Here is a 14,412-nt window from a genome sequence, read left to right on the forward strand (position 1 = left end):
ATTTTTGTATTTTTATAGAGACACGGTTTCACCGTGTTGGCCAGGCTGGCCTCAAACTCCTGACCTCAATTGATCTACCCTCCTTGCCCCCCCGCCCCAAAGTGCTGGGATTACATGTATGTGAAATTTTTTTTAAAGTTACATAACTGCAAGGAAGGCATAAGAAAGACTATTTTCGTTTATTTAGTTGATCCCCCTTCTCAATTCCTAATAGTCTGACACTTGTTGCCGTGTTTTATTTAATCTTTTTTATTTAATCTTTTAATTAAAAAAAAACCTATTAACAGTACATTTTGGTCTAAAATGGTCCCTCTGCTGAAATGCTAGGTGCTAGCTGTAATTCTGGCTTTAAAAACCAAAACCAAATATTTAATAAATAAAAATTAGAATTAGTTGCCATTCTACTCCAAACCAGCTAGCCTAGCTGAAGAGAAGAGGGAAGGGGAAGAGGCCAGAGAAAGGAGGAGGCAGTGAAATCTTGAACCTGTGGCTACAGGGACAGCTGAAAGAAGTAGCACAAAGAACGATCATCCAAGCAGTCCCCAGTAGAACCCCCACTTTTTGGCAGAGGTAGGGTAAGGGTCATGTGCACCCTCCTACACCCTCAATTCATTTGTGTCATAGAGGGAAAAAAAAGTCAGCTCAGCTTTGGTTTCTGGCCCGAGTTAGGGAGCTTAGAAAGGTAAGCCTTGGTCCAGCTTTGGCAGAATGAGGCCCACAGATGGGACAGTAAGGCACAACCCTGGCTCTGGAGGTCAGGGAGTCAAAGGCAAACAGCTAGGGCCAGATTCTCAGAATAAGGAATGTGAGTTGTAACCCCTACCCCCGAGAGCTGAGGGAGGACCTCAAAAGCAGTCGAAAGGATGACTTGGAGGATAGAGAGGAAAATTCAGCCATCCCCCTCTAAGAAAGAATATAACCAGCCTCCCCCTACCTAGGGATAGACTGGTTAGAATTTGGTTTAAAGGCAACTGGGTGACAAGGAGGGAGGATGTGGAGAACCCTCCTCGCTTTCTCCTTTTTCCCCAGAGCTTAAAGTGACCCTATAGTGGGGAGTGGGGATAGTTCCTTGGCTTTATGCATTAATCTGGGAGGCAGCTGGAATAATGGTTCAGTCATTCTTACGATGGTTGTTACTGAGGACAGGGTGGCCATTGGCTAGGGGCCGGCTCTTTGCTCCTCCCCCGACTGCAGCCTCCTCCCCCTCTGAGCTCTCTGTTTCTTCCCGGTCACTGCGTTCATCTTCTACCAGCTGTGGAAAAGGGACAAGAAGGGTTATTACATGAGATCCTCAAACCCCTAAGGACTGCTTCTCTCTGAGGGTGGCTTGTTCCTGTTATACCCAGGGCCCCACACTAGTTTTTTTTTTTTTTTAATAGTAAGGCCTACACAATGGGAACAGAGCCTTCACCTTTCCAGTTATGAACTTGTGGGCCATGCGCAAAATGAGGTAGGCCCAGAAGATATGCAGCAGCTGTAAAACTCCCATCATGCAGTTGAAGAAGTAATAGCCAAAGAAGGCAGGATAGAGCTCCAGTGGGTACACCAGGGTACAGTGCAGGATCCTGAGGATTCAAAAGCGAGAGAGAATTGTAAACATGGGCAAGAGCGGGTAAGACACCAGGGAGATAAAGGAAGGGAGAAAGGCAAGGCTCCCGATTCCTTCAGAACAGGAGTGTAGCCTGGCTGTCTACTCACCAGAAAGGCAGGATGACCAGTCGGGTGATGATGAAAACAATGGCGAAGACGATGAAGATGTTGTTGCAGGTGTTCTTCCATCCCGCATAGTTAAACATCTTGGCCGACTGCGCAGAGAGCCCCCACCCGTCACCCTGGGCTCCCGACTCCCTCAAGTACATTCCTATGTACACCCCAGTCAGGAGCACTGGCTCTGCCCTCCTCCTTGGTCCCAGGATTGTCACCCTCCAAATCCCCACCCACCACCTCCCTCCCAAAGAAAACCAGAGGGACCAAAGAACCTGCACCAGGGTCTCTGGAGTTGAGGAAGCCTAACCTCTAGCAGGTAATCAGAAGAGTCATGCAGCGCCATGATGAGAGTCCCAGCTCGGATGTAATTGGCAAACCAGGAAAAGCTGATGAGGATGATGGTGGCCACATGGTGGATGATCTGCTCCTTGAAATCCTGCAGAGATGATGCAGGCCCCAGGGACTTTTTCTTCTTCCCCAGCTCTCACTATGTCTTCCTTCCCCTTGCCTTTAGTTTCCCATATCCCAGCAGCTCCGTCCAGAGTTCCCAGAAGTCAGAGGGTGTCATCCCGAGGCCTCATTTTGGCTCTTAGGCTTAACTGTACAACCCCTTCACCCACCTTCCGCTTGACATCAGAGGCAATGCTGAAGAGCAGGGACCAGTAGAAGGAAAGTTCAATCATGTAGTACCAATACTGCGAGGGGATAGTGCTCTGGGAGAGGAGAGAGAGGTAAGAGCAAACAGCCCCAAGGGTGTCCCACTCCACAAACCCTCTCGCCCCTGAGGTTCTTAGTTCCATCACTCTAATCCCTCTGCCATGGATTCCAAAAACCATCTCTTCACTGGGGTGTGTCTTACCCCCATATGAGCAACCAGGACTCATACCTGTATGGGATATCCCTCCCAAACTTTCTTCATGTCATAGAACCAGGGTTTCTGCAGAGAGATGGTGAGAAGTTAAAAGAGGAGGAACCCAGCTGGTCGCAGTGGCTCACACCTGTAATCCCAGCACTTTGGGAGGCCAAAGCGGGTGGATCACGAGGTCAGGAGTTCAAGACCAGCCTGGCCAATATGGTGAAACCCCATCTCTACTAAAGTTGCAAAAATTAGCCAGCATGGTGGTGTGTGCCTGTAATCCCAGCTACTAGGGAGGTTGAAGCAGAAGAATCACTTGAACCTGGGAGGCAGAGGTTGCAGTGAGCCAAGATCGTGCCACTGTTCTCCAGCTTCAGGTATAGAGTGAGACTCCATCTCAAAAAAAAGGAATCCAAATTCCATGGCCTCACCCAACCTTGCCAGAGAGCCTACTCCCCACCCCAGTAATCCCCACTCACATCCACAATGACGGCCATGCCGGCAATGAAGGCAATCAGGTAAAATGTGAATCTCCAGCTAACAGGAAGCAGAAATGGCTAGGTCAGAGGACAGCACAGTCCCCTGGCAGCCCCCACATACCTGCAGATACCCTCACAGGATACCATTAATAACTGAATTCACCTCCTCACATCTCCCTGCATACAGCCACTGCCTGCCCCTCCCAGCAAGACACATCACATCTTCCTTGCCACCCAGCTTCTCCTGCCCCAGCTTCCCCCACCTGGCTTCTCGGAACTTCTTGAGGAGACTGGGCCGGTCCTGGTTGCGGCGGCGGCGGAACCAACGCTCCACCTGGCGGCCAGAGAGCCCGCTCTGCCGGGACAAAAGCTCTACCTCCGCCTGGGCAGTGAAGAAGCCCGTTGTTATGTTTACCTTCAGCACTCAGCAGTACCCCAGCCTCTCCCAGTAACAACTTCAGTCAGCACCACCGCTTCCCCATCTCTTCAGCCACCAGAGGGAACATTCAAACCCTTTCCCCTCCCCACCAAACTCAGTGATTCCAAGAGCCAGAGCAGCATACAGCTCGTACCTGCTTGGGCTGCTTGCCACTGGTCAGGTAGAAATGTTCTAAGATGGCATTGGGAGGTGCCCGAAGCCGAGTTTTCTCCTTTATGTTCAAGAGGGCAGCCAGTGGTGTAGCCACATACCTGGGGAAGGCGTATGAGTAAGATATCTAGCTTGCTGGGAAGGGAAAGAGCTGCAAGCTAAGGCAACTTTATCCCTGGCCTCAGTTTCCCCAGCTTCCTGGCAACTCCCTTTCTCTAGCCTCCAGGGCTGCCCATAGCTGACAAAGCTGCCTGTGTTCACTAGTGGCCAGGCGGGTGGAGGGTAAGAACAAATAACCATTGATGGAAAGGGCCTGGGGGTGCTGAGCCTTCAGGAAGACAATGGTGCCTTCAGGGAGGGGGTGCACAGTGGGCAGGAACCTGAGTAGCCAGAACACAGGGTCTAGGGCTAACTAAACAGCAAGAAACAAACTTGGAAGTCCAAGAAACTACAACAGGCAACTGGGGAAGACATGAGGGTAGGCTGCAATGCTTACAGCTCAAAGAAGTATCGAATGATGAGGAAGAGCAAGGCCAGGGGCAGCGTGATATAGAGGTCTGAGGCTTTGGCATAGACACGTCCATCTCGGTCTTCTAGATCAGCCCAGGTCAAGTTCACGGGCAGCCACAGACGTTCCCACCAGAAGTAATCATACAAGGTCTGGAGCATCCTGAGTGAGGCGGGAAAAGTGGAGGGCATCAAGAGGGAGCAGCTATGGGGGAAGAGATAGACAAATCAAAGTTTTCAGGGCATATCCAAGGGGCAGAGACTGGAACTCTAGGGAGAGCCCCATCTTGGCCATTGCAGCCTTGGACAAATCAGTTTCCTCATCTGTAATATGGTGGCTTTCCAGTTTTAGCGTTGACTGTCTACAGTAACCTATGGATGTGATCCCCTAGAATTAAGAATCTTGGGGCCTTTACAACCTCTGATTTCGGGGGGGAAGAATCTTGGGGATCTTCTTGTCATTTTGCTCTCTCAACCTGACAGGCAGGACCTGGCCCAAGAAGCTGTAGCCAAAGATCTGAGTAAAGTCCCCGCTTATCCCCCCGACTCTGGCCACTTCCTCGAGCCTGGAGGCCAGAAAGCTTCCAAGGGTTGCCCCAAAATATTGTAGGGCTGAGGCAAAACCTTCTTCCCTTTGACCCATCTGAGTATCAGGTCCCTAAAGAAAAATTAAGAGACCAGGGTAGGCTGGGCGGTGGCTCACGCCTGTAATCCCAGCGCTTTGGGATCATTTGAGCTCAGGAGTTTGAGACCAGCCTGGGCAACATGGTGAAACCCCATCTCAAAAATTAGCTGGGTGTGGTGGCTCATGCCTGTAATCCCAGCTAGTCGGGAGGCTGAGGTGGGAGGATCACTTGAGCCTAGGAGGCAGAGATTGCAGTGAGTGGTGGATTGATCTTGCCACTGCACTCCATCCTGGGTGACAGTAAGACTTTTTTTTTAAAAAAAAGAAAAGGCAAGCCAATAGAAAGCAAAATTATGTCCCCAAATGATGCTGAGCTCCAAAACAATCACTGGACATCAAACTACCACCCACAGGGTTGACACTCCACGCCAAGCCATCTAGACCTTATATATAAGGCAGAAGGACTCTATATAGAAGATTTTTTTTGTTTTGTTTTTGAGACAGTCTCACTCCATCACCAGGCGCCAGGCTGGAATGCAGTGGCACGACCTCGGCTCACTGCAACCTCCGCCTCCCAGGTTCAAGCAATTCTCCTGCCTCAGCCTCCGAGTAGCTGGGATTACAGGTGTGCACCACCACACTCAGCTAATTTTTTTGTATTGTTAGTAGAGACGGGGTTCACCATGTTGGCCAGGATGGTCTCGATCTCTTGACCTTGTGATCCACCCTCCTCGGCCTCCAAAAGTGCTAGGATTACAGGCGTGAGCCACCGTGCCCGGCCAAGATGTTTTAGAAACAAAAGTGAAGGTAGGGCTGCAAAGACTCAAGGACTGTACATCTGGTGGAATTAAAAGCTATTAATTTCTTTTGAGACAGGGTCTTCCTCTGTCACCCGAGCTGGGGTGCAGTGATACAATCACGGCTCACTGCAACCTCCACCTCCCAGGCTCAAGCCATCCTCCCCTCCCGCCTCAACCTCCCAAGCGGCTGGGACTACAGGCGCACGCACCACATCTGGCTGATTTTAGAATTTGTTTTCTTTGGTAGAGACAGGGTTTTGCCATGTTGCCCAGGCTGGTCGTGAACTCCTGGGCTCAAGCAGTCTGCCAGCCTCGGCCTCCCAAAGTGCTGGGATTACAGGCGTGAGCCCCTGTGCGTGGCCAGAGCTATTTCATATAACCAAACGCTCATCCAGAAAATACAACACTGCAGGGGAAGACCCATACCCCCTGAGTCTAGGAAAGAGCTGCTATGTACACCTCCTCCCCCACCAAAAGAGGAAGGAACATGGTGGGAGTGACTGCTCAGATACCCTGAGGGAGGGAGGGAATGGTCTGCGTGTAGCTCAAGAGGCAAGAGCAGCTGCTTGGAGCTGAGAGGAATGGCAAGATGGCCCGGAAGAGCCAGAGATGCTGGGTCCAGCACAACACCTGGCAGTCCTGGGACTCAGCAAGCAGCAGCACCAGGAGGACCAGGACAGTCTTTTCCAGGCTCCCTGGTCCTCATTCTCCTCCTGGGAAGGAGGTGAGGCAGTGGGATTCAGGCTGGCCCACACAGTGAAAGCTGAGACAGAAGGAAGGTGGTTCCCTTCCAAATGGTAAGAAAAGAGAGTGGGGAGATTGTTATCCACAGTGACCTAGAGACCAGTTGGTGCCACTGACTGAAGAGGAGCCCTCAGACCACAGCTGGGCTGGGCTGGGCTGGTCCTGCTGCTGCTCTGACAGCCCCCGCTCCATCCCCACCCGCCACAGAAGCCCTTGCGAAATCCCTCAGCCTGTCACGGGTCAGTATTCCAGCTCAAGGACTTTACCCCCTTGTCCCCACTCCTGGTCACTGATCTCTCAAATGAAATCAGAGGTCAGCACTGCCAGTAAGGGAGCTTCAGCTCCACCTTCTCCCCTCCTCCTCCCCCCAATCACACACACACATTCCAGGCACTGCCCCTGCCCCCTCCACCTCAGCCAGAATAAATATTTAATTAAAGAGATGGAAGCCTTCTGAACTGAACAAAATTAAATGTAATTGTCCACAGTGGAACTTCCCCCACACACACACAAACAAACACACACACTTTTTTTCCTAGAGAAAAGCTGTAGAAAATTGAATAGAGAAGGGACAAGGGTAGAAACTGCGCAGAGAAGGGACAATACGCAACACCTCCATGTGTTTGCACATGGCCCCCTCTTCCCACTTTTTTGCTCAGCCAGATTGAAAGTGAGTCCCCTGACTGCCAGCTCTTGGAGCCCAACTTCTCCTCCAGGGAAATGTAAAGCCAAAGGCAGTCCTAGACTCTGAGTCCCATCCCCAGCCAGGTCAGTGAAAACTGGCAGGGATGTTTCTCTAGTTCGGTGGCAGGCTGGAGTCCCAGAGGGAGGGTAGAGCCCTTGCTGGACTCCTGGGGTCCAGGAATGTCTCATGCCTGCAAAGCAGGTGAGGAGCTGGGGAGGGGGGTGGGGGACAGGCAAAGTAGGGGCCAGAGAATGGTCAGACACCTGGGCAGTGCAACTTCTCACTCCCCAGGAGGAGACAGAGCCTGTCCTCTTCCGCTCCAAGCGGAGAGAGTGGAAGACGGGGAAATGCAGACTAATGGGTGCTCTTAGACCAAGGCTGCAGGCTTCCCAGGAGCACAGCCCTCCCTGTTGGTCCTGTTCCTCCATTAGTAGAGAGGCACTACCCCCAACCAGCAGGGAGGCCCCAGATTCTGCAGGGCAGGACCTCTGATTCAACAGGATGGGAGAGGAAAACAGCTGCAGCCCGGCTGGACTCACTTACACATCCCCACAGAACCCTCGGCTCCCCGAGGCAGTGCTGGGGCAGCCTCCTGGCATCAGCACACAGATCCAGGCAAGATCCCATAGACAAGAGGCTGGGGCAAGAAAAGGTGATGCGTGCACAGGGCAGGGAGACAACCCTGTTTTCCCAGGTCCCCTGGGCCTTCAGGCCAGTTACGGCCTTGATTTCTTGTGGAGAAAATCACATCTACAAACGCTTTTCCACCAAGAATTCACTTCTCCATACACATGAAGAGACATGGTATCTGTCTGTCTGCCTACCTTCTCTCTCCCACCTACCTTGAAGGCACAGAAGCCACTTTGAGCCACAGGCTGGAGAGGGGCCAGAAGAGCAGGGACTTCTCTGGCATTGTATTACCAGGAACTTGAGCAGGACTCTGCCCAGCCCCAACCTTTGCCCTGACTCTGACTGACACCCCTATAAGACCCCTCTAGGTGGATGAATAGAGCAGAGGATCCCCAAAGAAGTTTGCAGATCCAAAGGGCTGAGAGGGCAGAAGTTTGGGGCTGAGAGGAAGGAATTCGCAGACGTCATGTGGTCACTCTGACTGGCTCTCAGTCTGCAGGAATAACGGAGGACAATAGAAAAGGGTTATTGACAAGGGAGAAGAGAGTGACAAAGGTCCCACCAGCTCCCCACTTGCACTGAAGAAGACCTGAATAGTCTTCCTTGTTGAAAACTTTCTTTTCAGCCGGGCGCGGTGGCTCACGCCTGTAATCCCAGCACTTTGGGAGGCCGAGGCGGGTGGATCCCGAGGTCAAGAGATCGAGACCATCCTGGTCAACATGGTCAAACCCCAACTCTACTAAAAATACAAAAAATTAGCTGGGCACGGTGGCGCGTGCCTGTAATCCCAGCTACTCAGGAGGCTGAGGCAGGAGAATTGCCTGAACCCAGGAGGCAGAGGTTGCGGTGAGCCGAGATCGCACCATTGCACTCCAGCCTGGGTAACAAGAGCGAAACTCCGTCTCAAAAAAAAAAGAAAGAAAACTTTCTTTTCAGGCAACAGCAGGTCATGAACTAGAACTAGAGGTCTACAAGCATGGATGCAGCCAAGAGGCTGCAGGATGGGCCTCAAAATAAGCCAGATTGTAAAAAAGAGGTGGGTGAGAGGCAGTAAGAACAGTGGTCCGCAGCCTCATCTGGCCGACAGCTTGTCTGTAAAGTCCCATCAGAGGCCTCCACAGACCCGAACAGTGCATGAGACCATGGTCCCAGGGGCAGAGACAGGCAGGTGTGAGAAGCAGCTGGGGCGGTGCTGAAGGACACAGTGAAGCATCCGCCAGCCCGTGGCCAGTGACAGGAGAAAGAGGAGGCCCTTCCTCCCCCGGGGAAAATCTGGCCAGAGGCCACAATGAGGGGAGTGGGGGACCACGGGAGAAAAGGATCTCTCTCTGGAACAGAGACTGTTTAGATCACGGTATGGTCAGGGCCAGGTCCTCGGGGACAGGGCTGCAGACAAGTCCTTACCCTTAGGAGCCCCTTTACAAGCGCAGCCAGTCACACCCAGGTGCAGTCACCCTAACTCCGGTATGGGGCAGCAACCCCCACCCACCCCTGCCCCAGCACAGATATGGGGGTGACTGCCTGCTGGAGGCCTTCCCAGACTCAATTATCCGGGAAAAGTGGTTCAGTGCATTCGTCACGATCCTCAGAAGCCCCTGAACCTGGGCCTGGCAACTCAGGTGACTGAAATCAGGTTTTGATGGCAGGAGCCAGGCTTAGGGAGGGAGGGACTCCCAGTGCAGGCCAGAGATGAACGCTCCACACCTGCAGTCAACCCACTCGCCACGGGCCTCTGGTAGTTAACAAGCTACGGCCCAGAAAGCCAGTTCCACCGGGAGCTCCCTTGCAGCCACTCACACCTCATAACGGTATGGGAGCCTTAGCGCTACCCGGCAGGGGCAGGCGCTGCGGGCCGCTCCTTCCTGTTTCCCGTTAAGCACATGGAAGCTTTGACCTCGCCTGCGAGGTGGGCCGGTAGGAAGAAAACGGAGCAGGGCCCCCGAGCCATGGGACGCGTCCAGGCCGGGGCAACCCCGCGGGCCGCTGCCGGGGTGGAGGCTCTTGCGCCGACAGTCCTCCACTCCCCAACAAAGGGGCGCCGCGGCTCGGCCCGATCGCCCACAGCCCCCGCGCCCCCACCTCCCGCCCTACCTGTTGCCCGGGAGGGCGTCTCGGGCTCGGGGCGGCGCTCCAGAGGACACCGCGGCGCCAGGCCCGCCGGCCCCGGCCGCTCCCCGGAGGCGCAGCGCCCGCCCTCCCCGGCCGCCGCCATGAGCGCCCGCAGCGCCCCCTGCCAGCGCCGCGCGCCCCCGGCCCCGCGGCCCTCCCAGCCCGGCCCCTCCGCGGCCCCGCGACCAAGCGGACCCCGGGGCTCCCAACTTTTCCGCGGTCCCTTCCGACCCCGCGTGGGGCTCCGGCGCCGGGCGGGGCCCTGACTCACTTGGCGGCAGCGCTGGCGGGGCCGGGGCCGCTGCTCCCTGTGCTCCGTGTGCACCGTCTGCCCGGGTGGCTGCTCCGAGGCCCTTCGGCCTTGCTCCCCGCGCCTCTCCTCCCCCTTCCGCCCGCCCGCCCGCGCCGCCCTCCCTCCTCCGCCCGCCGAGCCCAGTAGAGCTGAGCCCGAGCCCAGCCCAGCCGGGAGAGAAAGGCCTCGAGCAGCTCCGGGGCCGGGAGCCTGGGCGTGGACGGGAGGGGAGGGCGGGGCGGCCTCTGCGCTGCGGCTGCCCCTTCCCCCCGCGCGGGCGTCGGGACCCCAGCCCTCCGCTCCCTGGCCCGCAGCCGCGCCCACCGTGCTCGGGAGAAGCCCCCGACGGGGGGAGGCGGGTCTGGGCTCCTCCGGCCACTTCGGGGTGGGAGGTCGCCCACCGGGACCGACACTGACGCACCGGATGCCGCGGGGTCCAGGCACCCGAGCGGCGGCGCCCTTGCCCCCCACCCCTGCCACCCCCAACTGCGGTGCGGCCCCCGCGGTGGCACATTCCACCTCCAGCCCCACGGGGCGCCGGCGGAGAGGGCGCAGCCCAAGGGTCCAGTCCAAGTGCCTCGCGCCGAAGCTGAAAACCTCTCCCTGGGCTGACCGAAGCAGCCGACCCTCTAGACCCAGTCAAAGCCTGCGACCCCTCGGGTGACCCTCGCCTATCCCGCCGTGAAAGCCGCGGCCTTTCCACCCAGGTGCTACTGAACCTACCCCGTAGCCGGGAAGAGCAAACCCAAACTTGCGCACACCCGACGGCCCTGTCTGAAAGAGCCACCCAACTTTTGTTTTGTAAAAAGTATTTGGATTTTCCAAAACCACTTTTATCCGTATTCGATTTCGTGTTAAAAAGTGTTTCCCAGACCGGGCGCGGTGGCTCACGCCTGTAATCCCAGCACTTTGGGAGGCCAAGGCGGGTGGATCACGAGGTCAAAAGATCGAAACCATCCTGGTCAACGCGGTGAAACCCCGTCTCTACTAAAAATACAAAAAATTAGCTGGGCATGGTGGCGCGTGCCTGTAATCCCAGCTACTCGGGAGGCTGAGGCAGGAGAATTGCCTGAACCCAGGAGGCGGAGGTTGCGGTGAGCCGAGATCGCGCCATTGCACTCCAGCCTGGGTAACAAGAGCGAAACTCCGTCTCAAAAAAAAAAAAAAAAAAAGTGTTTTCCAGCCGGTCGCGGTGACTCACGCCTGTAATCCTAACACTTTGGGAGGCCGAGGCGGGCGGATCACCTGAGGTCCGAGTTCAAGACCAGCCTGACCAACATAGTGAAACCAGGTCACTACTAAAAATACAAAAAATAACCAGGGGTAATCCCAGCTACTTGGGAAGCTGAGGCAGGAGAATTGCTTAAACCTGGGAGGTGGAGGTTGCAGTGAGCCAAGATTGCGCCATTGCACTCCATCCTGGACAACAGAGCAAGACTGTCTAAAAAAAAAAAAAGTGTTTTCCAGCCGGGCGCAGTTGCTCACTCCTGCCATCCCAGCACTTTGGGAGGCAGAGGTGGGCAGATCACTTGAGGTCAGGAGTTTAAGACCAGGGCGGTCAACATAAGGAGACTCTATCGCCGGGCGCTGTGGCTCACGCCTGTAATCCCAGCTCTTAGGGAGGCAGAGGCGGGAGGATAGCTTGAGCCCAGGAGTTCGAGACCTGCCTGGGCAATATAGCGAGACCCCGTTCTCCACAAAAAGGAAAAAAACAAAAAGACAAAAACAAAAAATAAAATAAAATAAAAATAAGCGTAACGAGACTCTATCTTTTAAATTTTTTTTTAAGTGTTTTCCCCTTGAAAAGTGTGGTAAAATTAATGTTTCAGGAAGATGTAACATGTTTTTCCTAGAAAGCTGGCCTTAACTCTTAACGTGAACGAATGTTAACTAAGATGTATTTGAGGACTCACATACAGGGAGAGCTGCGGCTTACTCCGTGGAGAGGTACTTTCATCAAATTTCTTACCTTGAGAAAGTGTTGCCTTTTTTATGCTGCCGCAATCAGAGAGAGCCTCTGACAGTAGCTCGGTTTACCTGGTAAAGTCCTGTAGGGAGTGTGACCCCCACTAATCCGGCTGGGGGGCTCATCCCTCACCTCAGGATCTTTCTGGAGGGTGAGGAGGCAGAGACTGACCAACTCACCTGTTAGTTCAGCTGCTCTTTTCTTGGGGACCTGCAACCCAGACACAGCATGGGAGCAAAGAGAGTGGTGGTCCCTAACCAGCTCCCAGGGCCTCTCCAGGCTTTTCCCTTGACTGATTTCCCAATTTCCAGCAACCCCTCCAGCCATGTTTTCTCCTCCTTTCCTTATTGGCATATCTTCTGTCTTGTCTTTCTTTTTTTTCTTTCGGAGACTGGGTCTCACTCTCACTGCAGCCTCGACCTTCTGGGCTCAAGCAATCCTCCCACCTCACCTCCCAAGTAGCAGTGACCACAGTCGGTGCCACCACACCTGGCTCATTTTTGTATTTCTGGTAGAGACACAAGATTTCACCATGTTGCTCAGGCTCATCGTGAACTCCTGAGCTCAAGTGATCTGCCTGACTTAGCCTTTCTTGATTTTGTTTTGTTTTTATTTTGAGACGGAGTCTCCAGTCTCGCCCAGGCTGAGTGCAGTGGGACGATCTCAGCTCACTGCAACCTCTGCCTCCTGGGATCAAGCAATTCTCCTGCCTCAGCCTCCCGAGTAGCTGGGTCTACAGGCACACACTACCACACTGGGCTAATTTTTTAGTAAAGACAGTGTTTCACCGTGTTGCCCAGGCTGGTCTCAAACTCCTAAGCTCAGGCAATCTGCCCGCCTTGGCCTCCCAAAGTGCTGAGATTACAGGTGTGAGCCAACTCAAAGCTCAATTGTCTCTTTCTACCCCTTTGTAACTCTCCTCCCTCAGCCTTCTAATACCAAAGTTCCCTCTTCCTTTCTTCAGTGCCCTCCCCAGAGTCCTTATCTGCTACACCCCTACACACCTTTTTTCCAGCACAGTTCAGGGGCTCCTCTTTGGGCCCCAGCTCACCTTTGGGTCTCTCTCTAACACTCTCCATATCTCCATCCTACTCATCTTCCTGCTTTTAGTTCTGAATTCCTTTCTTGGGTGGTTTTCCTAGGTGCCAGGCCTTCCTGCAGTTCCCACCAAACTCTTTAAATGCTTCCTCAGGAGGACTGAAGACTGGCTAATTTTTTTTTTTTAAGATAGTAGTGGTGAGGGGAAGTTCTGGGGCTGAAGTCGGATAACAGGGGCCTGAGAAATAAAGATAAGAGGGTATACTCCTCCCCCAGGAGACAAAGGAGAAGGTGGTTGGAGATGGGGAAACTGGGCCTCAGCCAGCACTGGGATGATGCCACCAGCCCTGTCAACATGCTTGGGGAGCACACACACCACTTGCCCTGGCTGGACTGGAGACTGTGATCGCCACCCTTCCAACCCATCCCCCAACACCCAGGCTGTCATGGCCACACCCACAGTGCCCCAAGTACTGCCTGCCTTGCAGTGACTCACTTCCTCTGTATGGGCTGCTGAGGTGTCCTAAGGAGAGGACAGCCCATCTCCAGGCTTTCAGCCCAGAGTGTAGATATCTGAGCAGGCTTTGTGATGAGCAAACATACATGGAGCCCAAATGTGGAAGGTTGGTTTTTCAGATCAGGTGGGACTGTTAACACTGAAGCCTATTTGGCTAAGAAGCAGATCCTGGCTAGTGCCTAAGAGAGATTCAGGGGCCAGGAGTTGCAGGGAGGAAACATTTCCTAAACAGAGGTAAAATAGCCAAGAGGAGTTTCTATGTATTCTGAAATCAGGCAATGGAAAGTAGTTGCAGAAAAGCAATGTAGGGACCGGGCACGATGACTCATGCCTGTAATCCCAGTGCCTTGGGAGGCCAAGGCAGGTGGATCACGAGGTCAAGAGATCGAGACCATCCCGGTCAACATGGTGAAACCCCGTCTCTACTAAAAATACAAAAAAAAAAAAAAAAAAAAATTAGCTGGGTGTGGTGGCACGTGCCTGTAATCCCGGCTGCTCGGGAGGCTGAGGCAGGAGAATCACTTGAACCTGGGAGGCAGAGGTCACAGTGAGCAGAGATCACACCACTGCACTCCAGCCTGGGCGACAGAGTGAGACTCGGTCTCAATAGATAACTAAACAAATACATTTAAAAATGAAAGCACCAAGGCGGGTGGATCACGAGGTCAAGAGATTGAGACCATCCTGGTCAACATGGTGAAACCCCATCTCTACTAAAAATACAAAAAATTAGCTGGGCTTGGTGGCGTGTGCCTGTAATCCCAGCTACTCAGGAGGCTGAGGCAGGAGAATTGCCTGAACCCAGGAGGCAGAGGTTGCGGTGAGCCGAGATCGCACCATTGCACTCCAGCCTGGGTAACAAGAGCGA

General features: G+C 54.0%; 1 protein-coding gene across 3 annotated transcripts; it reads right to left on the reverse strand.

Annotated features, from left to right (window-relative positions):
* Positions 1 to 233: 233 nt before the first annotated feature.
* CERS2 (ceramide synthase 2) lies at positions 234 to 10,061 on the reverse strand. Of its 3 annotated transcripts, none has more exons than XM_002759894.4 (11): positions 10,003 to 10,061; positions 4,128 to 4,301; positions 3,615 to 3,732; positions 3,306 to 3,424; positions 3,043 to 3,100; positions 2,594 to 2,644; positions 2,328 to 2,420; positions 2,015 to 2,143; positions 1,699 to 1,805; positions 1,412 to 1,565; positions 234 to 1,252 (listed from the first exon to the last, which is right to left on the reverse strand). In XM_002759894.4, exons 2-11 carry the CDS (start codon positions 4,298 to 4,300, stop codon positions 1,112 to 1,114), a joined length of 1,143 nt encoding a protein of 380 aa, XP_002759940.1. In that variant the 5' UTR covers position 4,301; positions 10,003 to 10,061; the 3' UTR covers positions 234 to 1,111. The 3 variants fall into 3 exon arrangements, with proteins under 3 accessions (XP_002759940.1, XP_035135596.1, XP_035135597.1); XM_035279705.3 differs by having other exon boundaries at positions 4,128 to 4,343; XM_035279706.3 differs by lacking the exon at positions 10,003 to 10,061 and adding an exon at positions 9,714 to 9,854.
* Positions 10,062 to 14,412: the final 4,351 nt, after the last annotated feature.

This window comes from Callithrix jacchus, chromosome 18 (genome assembly GCF_049354715.1).
Source record: "Callithrix jacchus isolate 240 chromosome 18, calJac240_pri, whole genome shotgun sequence".
Taxonomy (NCBI): Eukaryota; Metazoa; Chordata; class Mammalia; order Primates; family Cebidae; genus Callithrix; species Callithrix jacchus.